Source organism: Diuraphis noxia, unplaced genomic scaffold (genome assembly GCF_037042655.1).
Source record: "Diuraphis noxia isolate RWA-SAM2 unplaced genomic scaffold, SU_Dnox_SAM2 contig0002, whole genome shotgun sequence".
In the NCBI taxonomy this organism is placed as follows: Eukaryota; Metazoa; Arthropoda; class Insecta; order Hemiptera; family Aphididae; genus Diuraphis; species Diuraphis noxia.
Genome location: NW_028301712.1, coordinates 50868510 through 50885283, shown reverse-complemented (window position 1 = coordinate 50885283; position 16774 = coordinate 50868510). Strand labels below are relative to the sequence as shown.

General features: G+C 26.4%; 1 protein-coding gene across 6 annotated transcripts; it reads right to left on the bottom strand.

The window, feature by feature from the left end:
* Positions 1-703: 703 nt before the first annotated feature.
* Positions 704-16098, bottom strand: LOC107167578 (endothelin-converting enzyme homolog). Of its 6 annotated transcripts, none has more exons than XM_015516698.2 (18): positions 15947-16098; positions 10528-10603; positions 9884-9990; positions 9225-9284; positions 8939-9100; positions 8384-8467; positions 8061-8298; positions 7734-7992; positions 7544-7660; positions 5426-5570; positions 4509-4723; positions 4275-4451; positions 4092-4201; positions 3972-4030; positions 3843-3891; positions 3579-3777; positions 1385-1549; positions 704-1291 (listed from the first exon to the last, which is right to left on the bottom strand). In XM_015516698.2, exons 1-18 carry the CDS (start codon positions 15948-15950, stop codon positions 1115-1117), a joined length of 2403 nt encoding a protein of 800 aa, XP_015372184.2. In that variant the 5' UTR covers positions 15951-16098; the 3' UTR covers positions 704-1114. The 6 variants fall into 6 exon arrangements, with proteins under 6 accessions (XP_015372184.2, XP_015372185.2, XP_015372188.2 ...); XM_015516699.2 differs by having other exon boundaries at positions 9884-9919; XM_015516702.2 differs by lacking the exon at positions 15947-16098 and adding an exon at positions 15644-15771 and having other exon boundaries at positions 9884-9919.
* Positions 16099-16774: the final 676 nt, after the last annotated feature.

The following is a 16774-nucleotide window of genomic DNA, read 5'->3' as shown; positions in this document are numbered from 1 at the left end:
TTAGTATATGTATAAAGTTAAAATTTGGATAATATTTAACGAAGTCACGAACATTTACAAATAATTTTGTTGTTAAAACTATAAAATAATTAATTTTTATAGCTCTAAATTTAAAGCAAGGTTTCTTTCAAATATTTCCAGTACTCAAAGAATCTAAAAAAATATTCAAGCACTGTTTTTTTTATCATAGATTTTTCAAGTTCAAATTTTAACAAAATTAGATATTTTAATGAAGAAAAGCAATTTTAATTACCTATTTTGTCAAAAAAAAAAAAAAAAAAAAAACATAGATAGGTAGGTTGACCTATTAACTTATTTTTATTGGATTTTAATTCAGTTTAACTACTTACAATAATGTTTCATTGTATTTGTTAAAAATAGAGAAATAATTAAAAAATATAATAGGCATAATATTGTTTTTAATACTAAAAGTACAATCTAGAGGGGTCAAAATAAATATTATGAAAATTGCTTTTAATAAAGCAATTGGTTAAAAAAGAAACATTGATGAAGAGATAGGATGTGTTTGCAATCAATTGAACCATGAAATATTTTAAAAACAAAATGTTGGTACATTATAATATGTACGAAATCTGTAGTGTAAATAATATATACACAAATATTTTCAATATGATTATATAAACTTATTTAGAATGGTTCTATAACAAAGAGCATATATAGGTACTAAACTTGTACTACAAAATTGTCCGTAGATAATAGGTTAACTTTATTACGTCATTTTTTGAACACTGTTATAAATATATTCTTACAAGATTATTAGATTATTTAATATAATAATAAATCATGGAAAAATATATTTTTTTTAAACCTCTATTAATTATCACTTATCAAAATATACATTCATATAGATTAGTAAGTAGATAACCATAAGTATCTTTTAAAGCTAAGCAATTAATAAAATAATGACTTAACATAATATTTAAATATTTTCATACGAATCACATTATTTGGTAACAAAAGTATCCTAATGGCATTAAAGCTTATAATTATATAAAAATAAAAATGATATATAGCAAGTAATTCATTCGTATTAAGAAACGTATAATGTTTATGGTGATATAATAAATAAAAACAATTATTATGCTTTTAACTATCACCATATCTTACATTTATCATTCTGTGGATTCATTCCTGAACCTTTTTCACATTTCCATACTTCGCTAAATTCATCTGAATTAGTTAATCCTGCAATAACTCGAATGCTATTTGGACTGTGCTCGTCTAATATGCTATTTGATAACGATTCCCGTGTTGTTGCTTCACACCAATTCTAATAAATAATGTTATGTAATTAAATTATCGTTAACAAGAACAATAAAACAAAATATTTTTTATGTTTCATAAATAGGAACTATCTACTCACATTTGCAAAAGCTAAATAATACATTTGCTCATTACTATACTGTTCGAATCCAGGTAGTTTAGGTTCTTCATCGTGATCATCAACAAATTTTCTATATGCCAACAGTGCTTCTCTCAATCCACCATTATCAGCAATATTTTCATCCAATGTCATTTTACCACTTATCTAAAATTGCATATAGGTAGTTGAATTTTGATTGAATTGAAAAAGACTCAAAATTTTAATATTACCTTTATTTATTGTTCTAATTCTAATTTATAATTCAGTATTGTTTATAATTTATTATTCTACAATCCTATTTCCACTAAAACTATTTATTATTTTATCGTATTTCTATTATAATTGTTCATAAATTAATCAAAAATATCACATAAAGTTCGGGTATTTAAATGTCACTATGATATAATACATAGAGTATAGACCATGATATAAAATAATATGTTATAAAAAAACATTTATTATTTAACCTTAAACTGAGAAACTAAAAATTATTAAATATTATTGGTACTAATTGTTGACATATAGATTTCGAGTTTAAATATAACACGAGTTGATTAAGATCATATAACTACCACATTATGTATCGAATATTAAAATGTAAGAAAGCCGAGTAAGGACAATCTACGATTGAACTCATGATCACGATAATAGAATACTATAAAACATATTATTATGTATATTGTATACAGTAATTTTAGGCGCCCACAGTTAAGGCAATGAGGACGAAGAGGCTATGCTCTCCTTTATTTTAGTTAATCCATAATCATTAATCGCTTATAAAAACCAAACAAAATATAGTATGTGCTATACTGTTAGGGACTTTTGACTTCGCCCCCCCCCCCACCAATTGGTTTATATTACCATGGACGTCTTTGATAGGACCGTATATCATTTGCATATCGTCTGTTTGCCTGTCCAAAAATATCGTACATCAAATGCACATCAATATTCTAAGAAATTGAAGGGTATAAAAATTTGTATTTCATGATGTATATTATTATGTAGATAATAAATAATTTAAGATTGTTAAACTTAAAAATAATTAATACACATAAACACTTCAAGTTCTAATCTTGAAAAAATTCGAAAATTTTATTCTACGAAATGACATTTTTATTTGGTGTATTGTATATCACATTATACTTATGCAATATTTGAAAATTTAATATTACGTGAGTAAATTTAGAGATGAGCATACCTAACCTAACCAAAGTTAGAAAACAACTTACGCTTGGTATGTACACCTTTATTTCATTTTTATTGTTGAATAATATTGATGGGCAAATTACGTATTACTCAAATATCGAATGATGCAGAACTGTCTTACAAAAAAGGTCAAAATTAACAATACCGATGAGCAAACGATAACTGGTGTTTGATAGTACTAGTAATAATTTTTAATAGTAAATATTTATTAATGTACAACATGTATTTAATAGTTAAACTATCAAAATTAAAATAATGTATTTAAAAAAAAAAAAAAAACTTTGATGTAAAGTTTATGTAATTAATTAGTTATAACTAGGGCTCGGAAGTTGTAGGAGCTAAAAAACGTAAAATATGCACGAAAAAATTGCAAAATATGCATTAAAAATGTTAAATATGCAAAAATATTATTCTGAATTCCAAAAATATACGCACTTCACCTACTAACAATACGACGTCTAAAACGAAACTGTCACTGTCAAACATCAATCGTTTACAATCAACAGTAATGATAAACGAAGAAACCATCATTATATTTACGATAACTATTATCGACGATAAGATAGTACTTCAAATAAGTATTTCGGCATATTAGCGTGTTAGACTAAATGCGTATCACATCAGTACATCACTGTTATTAACTCCGTAATTGACTACGGCGATGACAATAAATACCTTCGTTGATCATTTTGAGTTTTATATTCAGTATTAGTTGAAATAAACAGGTTAGGAAAGAAAAAATCAATTATTTTTAGAAAAAATATGAAATATGCATAATATGTGTATAAAATTAATGAAATATGCAATTTTTAGCAAAAATTGGCAAAATATGCATTTTCAATTTTCAATTTTTTAACTCTCAATTGTATATTTCAAATTTCTAGCTAGGTCTGCTATAAATTGAGATCATACAGAACAATATGCAATTCCTACAACTTCCGAGCCCTAGTTATAACTTTTCAGCACAATAATAAAATTCAAAAAATACCTTTTCTTCGATGTCAGGTACTAAATAAGATTCATAATGGTGGATGAAACAGTCGCTACGTTTTTCATACTCCGCGATAGTTTGATTAGTCCACCACATATTTTCATTTCCATCGTGATCAAATTTTCGGCCAGTATTGTCAAAACCATGTGTCAGTTCATGGCCCAGTATAGAACCAAGAAAACCATAGTTGAGCATCCTTAAATTAAAATAATTAATAAGTAGTACATTAATTTATCTTTTAAAAATTAAACTTCAACATACTGCAAATCGTGTCCAAAGAAAGGAAATTGTAATATACCAGCTGGAACAGCTAAAAATATATACATTTAAGTTTGGCTTAGGTAATTATTAAATTTAATATAGTGACATTTTAAAATTAGTATTAGTTACTTATTGCATTTGCTTGGATCCAGTTGTACGCATTTACTTCTAATGGATCTGATGCCCAACTAAAACCATATAGATTTTATTGGTATAGGTATATTATTAAAATTATTTGTTTTTACTCACGAGTTTGTTGTGTAATTATTGAATTGCCTAAGTCCCAACAAAGAATTGTTCAATTCTTGTTGAACATAAAGTATAACGTTGCCAAAATAATCGTTTTCCATTACTTCAAACTAAACAAGTAATTAAAATAACTGTTCATATAATATAAAAAATAAATATTAAATTAGTGAATGAAATTGGTACTTCAGAGTAGTAATCATCGAGTTGAAGGGGATCATTTATGAATTCAGGAAATCCAATAAATGTTTTCATTTGCTGTGCCTTATATAGTGTCCTCTGTTTGGTAGTATAATCCATCCAATTTAATTCTTTGACTATTTTTTCGAACGCCCAATGAATATTTTCGATCATCTCAGCCGCCTAAAAAGCACATTGATATTATTGGTATTCAAATTTCAGTATTTTCAAGTTGAATACCATTATTGTATTATTATATATTGTTTCCATGTCTAATAATAAACGTGAAACAGCCATTCCCATCATTGAGTTTACAGCATTTGCACAATAAAGTGATCTTGAAGGATTATTTTCTAATCCGGTTGTTTCATAGTAGAATCTATCTTGTACAAATCGCATCTCATTTGTAGTGTATGGCAAAAGAGTGACAACCACTTCCCACCAAATATTGACAACTGAAATTTTACGTACACATCATTAAAAACTAAAATATAAATTTACAACATTTATATTACCTAGAAATGTATTATTGAGAAAAAAACTCGCAATATTTGATCATAACAAATTTATGAGGTACTGTGGTATAATAACATAAAATTAAAACAAAAAAACTGATTTCTACTGTAGCTAATATTATGTGTAAGCTGTATCCAAAACCATTTATAAATAAAAAAATTATCGATTTCTATCATAAATTTCAAAACCCTTGATTGAGCAACTCTCCAGGCTGAACCTACCAAGTCGATTTGTAAATCTAAACCATTCATGGTCCATGAGCCTACTTAAACATCTACTCACAACATTTTATCAAAATTCGTCCAGCCGTTTAGGAGAAAATCAGTATGATGGCACACACACACACACACACATATATATTTATGTATAACTTTGATCATTGGCCATCACTTATTAGAATTTTGTGGAGATTACGATTGCTTTTACGAACATATGTTTATGTGGGAGTGAAGATTAGTCGCAAAGAACTCTAGGTGGTTTATCCAAGAGCCGAAGACACTGGACGATGATTGACTACTACAGACCACAGTGCACATTAATGACTACTGATAACCACCATGGAAAACCAAGACTTAATAATTTCATATTGTATAAGTTATATGCGTATCAAAACAAATTGTTATTACTACGTTCGTACTTACTAGCTTGGTTTTTATGTTTACTGATTAATTCGAATAGAGCTTCAAAATATTCGATGTTAGATATTTGAATTAAATCAGTTTCGAAATCCAATGTTACATTCTCCACATCCATAAACAGAATTGTAAAGTATTCCTTCCAATCAATCTAAATCGTTTTTATTTAAAATTTAACTTATTAGTATTTATTTTAATTAATAATTAGTTACTAGTAAGCTATTCACAGGTAGGTACTGGTTACCATAACTGCTTATAATGAGGAGTCAATGTGAAAATTCAAAACGTTTCGATTACAATTTTTGACAAAATTAAGTTATACATCAATTTATAATAAATATGTTGAAAACATGGAGGGGAATCGATGAGTGTCACAAAACAAATGAAAAATATGATTATTTTTGATGTAAATCATTATAACAAAAACATCAGTTAGACCAAACGTATTATTTCCAATGGACTAATCTTTGTAATTAAAAGAACTTAAAATTCTCTAAAGCGTATTTTGATCCGTGTTAAACCATTATTTAATTATTTAAATTAGAACCAAACTAATAACTGTCAATGATTTTTCCAAAAGGTAATAATATTTTCAAATCTCGGCAAAATGCATTATTTCCCAAGTTTATGTACTGCCAACGAATTATCATTAAACAAACACGTCCTATTTCAAAATTTATTTTATTTGTGTAAGAGTTCATATTTTTTTTTATTTTTTAATATAATATATTATACAATCTGTAAATTAGTTTTTTACAATAAGAATATGAGCTATAATAAGTAGGTATGACATGAGTTGCTTGATAAAAGGAGTAACCCAGCGGCTACGCTTTACATTGATTTAATTGCTATGTTAGATATTTTTTTTTTCTTGAGATTAGGAGTTTAGGTCACGGAACCATCTTCTCTTAAGCCTTATTTGGGGGTTCTCAGGTATTGTTTCTGCTGAAATTAACGGGTTGGGGTGATTCTTTAGTCTTAGACGATAACGTTCATGTATAATTGATGACATTTCTGATATAGTTTTAATGTGTAGGTCTATGTGGAGTGTATGGTTGGATATGTAAAAGGGGGCCTTAGTTATCATGCGTAAGGTGATTGATTGGAATCTTTGTATTTTGTTTAAATTTGACAATTTAGCTGCACCCCATAGCTGGATGCCATAAGCCTATATGGGCATGAGAAGTTGCTTATAAATGAGTAGTTAAGTAGTATAGTATTGAGGTTCAGTTTGGAATGATTACCTATCAAATAGTGTAGTGATTTCCTCCTGAGGTTTAGAGTATTTGCGTTTAATTTTTATATGTTCTGCCCAGGTGAGTCGCTTGTCTAGGGTTAGGCCTAGATAACGGATGTTGGAGACTGTTGGTATTGTTTGATTGTTTAGTTTAACAGACGGTGTTTCACCTTGTCTTAAAGAAAAAGTAATGTGTGATGATTTTTTTTTGTTAATTTTAACTTTCCATTTAGTATACCAGGAAGATAGGCTGTTTAGGTGGTTTTGTAAGTGTAATTTAGCAGTGTATAAAATCATTTTGAGAAGTGTATATAATTTTGTCATTAGCAAATTCGGCTACTGAAATGTACGGGGTGGTTGGTTGGTCAGCTGTGTATAATTTATATAGAAAAGGAGATGAAACAGCACCTCGAGGAATGAATTCATAATTAAAATATAAATTATGATATTAAATATCATATATAACAGTGGTGGCAAGCCCATGACACGCGTGCCAAAAGTGGCACTTTTATCAAATTTTAATGGCACGTGAAAAGTTATGGTATTCATAAAATTTTGCTTGTAAAAAATTCAAAGAAACAAATTATATACAATAGAAAGATAATAATATTTCTATGTAAAATTGATTATGTTTCTATATTATTACACTATATTTATCATGTTCAATTTAGTATTTACAGACTTTTTTTGAGGGAGGGGGAGGGTACGTGAACAATAAATTGTCAAATCTTTGATTGCAAACATTTGGCACTAGTTCAAAAAAGGTTCGCCACCACTGATATATAATATGATAAATGATATGCATGTCGCATAATACCGTATCACTATAATTTATGATGTTGTTGAAGTATGATACATTTATTATATGTAATATAATAATTACTTACAATTTGCTCATTTGATTCAGTATAATTCCGTGTAATATCATTTGTATAATTTTGTAATTCATCAACAGTCATAACTGATGGAAGTTCATCATCTTTGTCATAAATTTCATCTTTTATCTACATTTAATTATTCACTCATATTATTAAAATACAAAAATATATAATATAATACTGTAAATTGATAAATTACTTTTGAATGTTCATTGATAAAACTCAATAATTGTGATACTTTAATTCCAAAAGTTTGAAAATTAGGATTAAAATTATTCGATTGAAATTTATTTATCTCCGTCCAAACGCCTTTGAAATATTTTGCATACGATTTTAGATAATCAATTCCATCTGCATATTCTTCACTGTCATTTGTGTTGCCTACTTCTTCTTCAGATGCTAGTGTTTCACGCATTTTTCTTGAACTCATTTTCTTTATATGTTCTGTTATTTTGTGACTAAATAATTCAAAACATTATGTTAGCCATCACAGAGTGATATCACAAAAAAAAAATGTAATTCTTACACTGGAAATATATTTGTATCTCTTGGTTTACCCAGACTAATTCGATTAGTTGACCGATTTTTTGTATCTGCTTCTACATTTGTTACAAACAAATAGTCTAGGTTTATTTGCTTTTTTAATCTAGCTAAAATTGCCGAGAAACTTGACGTTTTTATCTTATAAGAAAGCCCCATGTGCGGTAAACCAATTTTGTCTAAAATCTGAACTAATTGTTTAATCCCATCTGTGTTCATTTTATCTAAACATGGAAATATTATTCGATAAGGCATGTAATATACTTGTTCATTTAATCTTTGTTGTTACCATATAATAAGCTAACACACCTGTTGCCATGCAAGAGCGATACAAACGTCTGGACATCGACACAGCATAACATTCAGTTTCACTATCGTCTCTTTCCAAAAAATCTAAAAACATCATTCTTATAATATTAAGAGGAGGTCTTGAAATGCACCCCAATGTGTATACCTTAGTGAACTATAAATTAGTCCCACTGCTCAATAGTCTGTGATAATTATTTCTATACGATGTTATTAATATTTATAACCATATGAGCTAGACCGGATTAATGTTACAGCAATATGTAGATTTGATGTTCTCGCTATTGTCCGTAATTTTTGTACTTCATAATATACAATTTATAAATCAGTCATTTGGTAATTCCTTACAACCAATGTCAAAATAACAGTCACAAATCCCAAAATCGTATAATATACGTTTTATGCTAATATGACATAATTTAAACAAATCACAAAAATACCTACTAACTTTTTTGTTTGTATTGTAATAGTCGAAGTATAGTTATTTATATGTTAAAAAAAAAAATTTTATTCCAATAATAAAAGAGTGAAAATTTAAATTATTGTACGAATTCATACCTCTAATAAGTAATAACATTGTAGCATGTACTTCGGAAAATCGATCATTTGAAATCGCTGTTTTTGGTATTTTATGCAATTTTGCGAAATTTCCACAAGCAAATTGATAAAAGTCTTCACATGGATCTACAGATTTATTCATTGACTCCATTAATGCTGAAGCTATATTATAACAAAATGTTTAGCATCAATTGTTAGATATTACAGATGTTTATATTTATCCATAAATATTATATCCATTACAATTTCATTAGAAAATAATTTAATGTTTTTAAAATAAACTAACCAGATCTTAAGCAGTCTTCTGTCGTACATATCCGTCTTTGGTCTTCCGTCTTCGTGAGGTCTGATGAAAAAAAAAAATAACAAAATGTATAAACACTATAAAATATTAAACAATCATATATTATAGTTTTTAAGCTATAGATCAAAATTTTATTTTGATGTGAGATAGATCAAAAATAGTTATTAGGTACTGATAGCATAACGCGGGAATTTTCTAAAATCAAAATATTTAATAAGTTGGCAAATTGTCAATTTCGTACATTGAATCAATTTATGTGTATTTAGCTAAACATATTTTTAATGTAAGTCACTTTGAATTTTACGGTAATTCGTTTTGGTAAATTAATTATATTTATGACCACGTAATGTTATTTCAAATATATTTAAGAAAAATTGTAAGCAATACAAAATGTAACGAAAAAAAATGTACTTATTAAAATCAACATAAAGAAACTATTCTTACTTAGTAGGTACCTAATTATTTAATAATATTAAAAACAAATAGTATTTTGTAGATTAAATCTCTTAATTTAATATTCACCGAATAAATTAAGCATACAATTTATACTTTATATTTTAATTTTTCATAATATTTAACAATGTAATGTATGATTGCATTTTATAGGTAGGAAAATTATTTATAAATAATTCAATACTTACATGCAAACGATAATCCGAAAACAGCTATTATGAGCACTGCAAATATGAATATTAGTAATGTTAAAACTATGTAGAAGGTTCTTCGGCTTTCCATTTTGTTTTTGAACCTGTTTTGCGATCAGATCAGTTTGAGATAAGATATCCTAGCCCTTATTTTATTATGTTGTTTCCATTTTTTCCTATATTTTTTAGGGTACAAGGATGATTTTTACGTTACCTTGACACAAATTTCAACGTAATGACATTTTCAAGGTCATTTCTATTGTTACGATTCATTGATGTTGAAACTATAACTAGTTTTGTTCTTTGAGAATAGACTATGGAAACATTTTGCAATGGAATATTTTGATCAATGTTTCGATTTATTTACTTAAATCTTTATGTTATATTTTAAAAATTAATAAAAAATTAAATCATTTTGAGTTTGCTAAACATAATATTAAGTACTTGAGTGTGTATTTATTTGTCTAAGTAAGAAAATAAAATATTAATGGCTTATTGAATATATAAAAAAAAAAACTCGAAATATTGGAAATATATTATTTTTGGAGATAAATAAATAAATTTTTATAAGTTATCTGTTGGATAGCATTCCATAATAGTATGTGTAATTAAGATAGACTAATTAAATATTGTCTACTTACATTTTCGAATAGCCCGATTCGGTATCATTAATTCCATCGCCTTTTAGTTTACTCGTCGGCAAATCTTCGTCATCACCTACCACATTTAAAACACACATTTTTGTTTATTGTTTACACGTAAACGCTTATGTTTAAAAATAATTTTATGACAACGTTTCATTAAAGTTTATTAAAGTATATTAAAATATAGATATTTATATAAGTCTTTCTAATTTTTAGAAAAATTGATACCTGTACCTAATTTTAACCAATTTGAACCTTCACGGTAGAACTGTAAATGACGATTGCATTACCTTATTATTTTATTGAAAATATTTTCATTTGCACAACCTTGAAATAGTCCATAATACTACCTATGATTGTACATGAGGAAGTTTATAAATATTTGCATTACATAATTTACCTATACCTGTTGTACATATAGAATTATAGAGTCACAAATCAAACAATGTGTATAAATCAAGTCATGAGATATCAGCGAATACCTACTAGGTATTAATTTTAGTATATAAACAACAAAATATGCTAGATGCAGATGACTCATTATTATTAAAAAATAAGAAGTTCAAAATAAATGACGCACACGAGTTAAAATTTGAATAACTTACAATACCTAATATCAACTATAATCTATTTAACACAAACTATACTGCTTATAACCAGTAGGTATGTGAAATGTGCAGTCGGGTAATAACCATTAGATCAGCAGTTATCAACCTTTTTATATCCACTTACCACCTACACAGTTTGGGAATTTTTATGTATCTGTTTACCAAATAACTTTATATTGTTTCTTATCAAAAATATATAGGTAATGTTACATGTAGGTATGGCATTTTATTTTATCAGGAACAAAAAATGTTTATATGAATATGTATGGTTGTTATTTTTATTATTATTAATATCAAATAAGCCAAATAATATTGAATATTTTTTTTTTTTTTTTGATAATGTTGAATATGAATAATAATCCATTCCATTTTTATTATATAAAGGATGATTTTCTTTTACGTAGGTCTACCATCTATTTGAGCTTTCCACGTATCACAGATTGAGAAACACTGCATTCTATAGTTATTTTTAAAATACATTACATAATAGAGCTATTCAATAAAATATAATGAAAATATTTGATATGCAAAAATGTAGGATTTTACTTTGATTTCTACCTTCATTTATTATTTTTTATGATTGTACTTAATTGGAATGTGTATATGATTTATATGATTTATATTATTGTTTCATAAGATTTTGAATTATTTAATAAAATAAGAAGTATAAAATACAACATAAGCAATAATGCAAATCATCAGGAGGAGTGGATGTATTCAGTATTAACACTATTAAGACTTTCCAAGGGTACTTACGATTTATTTTCGTCATAATTTAAATCTTTTACTATATATTTATTGTTAAAAATTGCTTTGAATTATTGATTTTGAATATTTATAATTTATAATAAATATTATATTAAACAAAAAAGATTTTAAAATAATTCATTTTAGATATGTAGCATTTATATCTGAAATAGAAAACAAATATTGCACAGACATCCTTTTTAACTGTATCTAATTAGTAAAGAGTAGGAATGTCGTTTATAGTACAAATATTCCAATCGTAAATTCTGTAAAATGTAATTGATTTTTTATTTAAATAATTTAAAAATCGGTATACTTTTTTTACTACTTTTACATAAGACTTCAAGAGATTGTACAATTTTGGAAATATTCTGTGAAAAAAACGACGGTTGATAAAAGTATAACTTCGCATATAAATCAAAATAATACTATACGCCTTATGCATAAATAATGCTATTAATATTATTAAGCATAAATATGATAAAATTATCAGTTATATTTACTTTCAACAAATAAAATTGTTTTTCTCTATACCTATAGTACACTATAATATCGTAAAGATGTAATGATATGTGGCTTAAATATATTTAATACATTTTAATTAAGATGTTTTAAGTTTAGTATAGGTACCAAGACAAAATTTGGTAGTATTAGAATAATAATAATAAAAATACATTTGTATAATTTACTATTTATAGTCTGTTTACGTTTTCGTATTTACAACCTCTGCGCAATGTTTATAACTGCGTTTTGTTTATTGGTGTTCCGTGTATTTACTTTCTACCCATAGGATATGGTACAATAATATAATATCTTACATATATAGGTAGTATAAAATGACAGACAGGAACCAGATACCGAGTTCGAGAATACGTCTCGCTTCACCCACCTAGGTGCAGGAAATACGCGCAATATAATCAGTTCGAATTCAGTTACGGGCGGTGGCTGAGAGATCATCATTGCCAGTACCACCCTCCTTACTCTGTATTTTCAATATTATAGGATATATTTATAAGAGGTTATTTTTATGCGTTAGTATTAGCTATACCAAAATCAAGTTTAATGAAATTTCGCTTAGCTGATCTCACCGCAATATAGTACCTACAGTGTAATAATCAGTGTTGTACTCAGATAACTCTAACATTAACTAAGACATTAGTCAAGTTTAAAGTTAGTGTATTCAAATTTTATCTTGATAAAGATAAATATTAGATACATTCAAAATATTGAACTAAATAAAAAAAATACTTAAAAAGTTACATATTTTGTGAAATAATAATTTTGCTATACAGTAGGTATCTATATACATAATATGATGACACATATACTTATGTATATATATAATTTAAGTTTAAATTTTAGATTCTGTATGGAACGATAATGTAAATACCTACATTAAAATAGGTACAGTGTACATTTATTTTCATAAGTTATATAGAAATACATATGAATTTCATAAATAGGAAGGTGATATTTTTAATTAATAAGTTGGGAGCTATGATTGGCATAATTAAGAGTAGTTTTTTTTCTTTATATATTATATGAATTATGAACGGTTGTGAACCTAAAGAAGTTTAGAATATGATTGGAGTTTAGGCATTTACACATTTGAAAATTTAATTTAGTAATTTAGAATTTAATATTTTTTTGAACAAAAAGTTTGATAATTTTATAATAGATTCATCATAAATTTTATATACCTATAACGAAAAAAAATAAAGCAATCCGAAATTTAAACGCTTTTATTGAGTGTTTTAAGTTCAAATTTCTACCATCATGGATTATCATTGTACGATTTTCTTATTTTTCTGTAATTCAAATTCAAATAACAATAGATAAGTACTTGTAATTTGAATTGAACATTTATTTTATCATTTTAAATACATAATAACATTTTCAAAATATTTTGAGCTATTTATACACACATTTACAATTTTAAATTATTTTTCTTCTACAAATGCGGTTAAACATTTTTTTTGCTTGGATTAACAATTTGAAAATTTGAGATCCCTCATAAGTTGTTTTAGTTAAGAATTATATTCACGATTTTTTTTTATAAATATTTAAAACTTAAATTTGACAAAATTTATCAGAATATCGAAAAATAAAAAAAAATTATTTTGTAGGGACAAATGTATTAAATGTTTAATTTTTATAGCTTAGGATTGGAATTTGAAAACAAAGTTTCTCATTACTACTCATTACTGTGACAAATAAATATAATATAAACATACTTTTTTTAGACATTTTAATTTTAAATTTGTAAATTAAATTAGATATATTGTAAGCTAAGAATAACAATATTAGTTATTTTGCACTAATTTTAAACTTCTATTCGTGGGTACTTGAAACTTTTAAAGTATACCTACTATTGTTCCATGTTTATCTCAGATAGTCATTTTATTTAAATAGATAGATTAAAATTAAAATTAACTTTAAATTATTTTTATATATAATACTAATAGTAAAAGATTTATTAATCATTTCCGAAATTGTTAAGACTAAGAAGTTTGTTTTCAAAACAACTGAAACAATTAATGCCGTTTAGTTCTTTCGGATTTTATATATAAAACTAAAATAATATTTTAAAAAATTCTATTGATTAGTTACATGTTCATAAATTCGATTTATATGGAATTCTAAATATTGTTTTGTTAGTATTTCAAGGACTAGAACATTTAGAAAGAAACTAATCATATTATGTTTACTTACTGCTCTAATACGTTTTTTGATATTGGTTCTCAGCGTTTGAACAGTATATTTTGTGAATTTAGTATTTCGTTGATTGTTTTGTTGTCCGATGTTTAAAATAATATATATATATAATAAGTATGAGGTCTTGTTTTGATAAATATTTTAGTTGGTCAATGATTTTAATTGCTCTATGCATATCAAATATTTTGCATTTTAAACGCATTAATTATATCATGTTTGATGTGTATATTACGTGTGTATATGTAGATTATAGATATTAGATATATGCACTACGCTTAATCTTAATATTACTTAATCTAATCATATTTTGTTTAGAGTGACAAAAATAATCGTTAGTCATTATAATATCTAAGATTTTAAGGTGTTTAAGTGAAGTGGAACTTTAAAATTACAGTGGTCATTTACATTTACATTATTGGTTTGAGATAATACATTTTCAATAATTAGCTAGGCACTATCAACACTACATTATTTGTTCGTATTTTACATCGATTAAAATCCCATAAAATCAATTACATTTAATTAAGAAAAGTTTAATTATATAAGAACTATGAAGCTTACAACTATAAATTATAATATAACTATATATATATATATATATATTATATATTAAAATGGACAGAATTTTTATAGTTGAATAAACAATTTTTATTTAATTCAAATATACCATATTATAAGTAATAAACAAATTCTTAATGCAGTTAGTATGGTACAAATTAGGTAAATGTATCCAAAAAAATTTTTTTAATTGTTAAAGCTTTGTTCATTGACTAGAACGATACAAACTACAATACAATAATAATAATAATAATAAAATACATCGATAGGTATAACAGATAATATTTTTATTGCAACGTACTATGAATATGTTATGTAATCAATTATTATTCTTTATTTTTTTGCTGGCAAAACAACTATTTACTATTTCTTCGTATTACCTATATCTACTGCTATTTTACTTTTCTGGGTTTTTTTTAACTATTTGTAAATTGTAAATCTGTTATACGACGTAGGATATTATTTAATTTAAAAAAAAGACTTACCTAATTTCTAGTTAAAGTAACTACAGTGCGTTGAATTTTTTATTTTGTTAATAACATTACGAATAAACTATATATGTTTTAAAAAAATAAAATGATTTCAGCCCATTCAAGTCACTACCGTACACAGAGTTGTCCAAAGCGTATACTGCAGTGTACAAATAGCGGTATCGTTGAACATAATTTGGTTTCAAAACCCGAACACTTGTTGAATTTTATAATAATATACCTACCTATATTTGGTTTTTATTAGCGGTATTTTTATTGTATTTTATACGATGAATATAGTATACACAATGCACTTACTCATTTTGGTTGTTTAATTATATTTGTCCTTCTGCGTGACCCTCCCCCTCGTGCACATGAACACGATTGTCGTGTGGAATCGTCCAGCGGTATACTGCTGCAGCGGGCGCGGTACAGCTAGCCGGCACGTCTGGTCGTTGCGATCGCGTGCTGACTATTTGTCGGCCTTCGTCTAACTGAAACGCCCAACCACCATACATGTTGTGGTCTTTTTTTACGCCGGCTTCATATGGATTTATAATGTTTCGCTTTCATGTTGACAGTTCTGCCAACAAACATGTGGCGCTGCCAGGCGCTATTCGCCGTGGTAGGATCAGAGGAGAACATAATAATATAACATAACACGACGAGGTTTCGTCTTTTATTCGTCCCATGGTCTGCTGATTCTGGCAGAAACGCATAATAATAATAATAATAATAATAATAATTAATATGATACTATAAACTATAAAGTATTGTTCGTACATGTAGGTGAGCTCGAAATTGATTTTTTACGCTACCATGTCGCGGTCTGGGTGTGCCATCAGACATGACGATACAATAGACGCTCCGTATTATACAATTTATAATATAATAAAAGTTCATCTACCGGTTATAATCAAACGGTGATTATATATTTACAGGTTCACTCTGTGTGATATTATATAATATACAATATACTATTATAATCCGTTTTATGAAGTAATATTACCTACTATATACATTATAAACGCTTATGGTGACCAAATATAAAATTCTAAAAAAGTATCATTATATTCAATTTTACTACCTTTTTCATATTTTATTTGATAAAATATTATGAATAGCTCTAAATAGTGAAAAATTGTT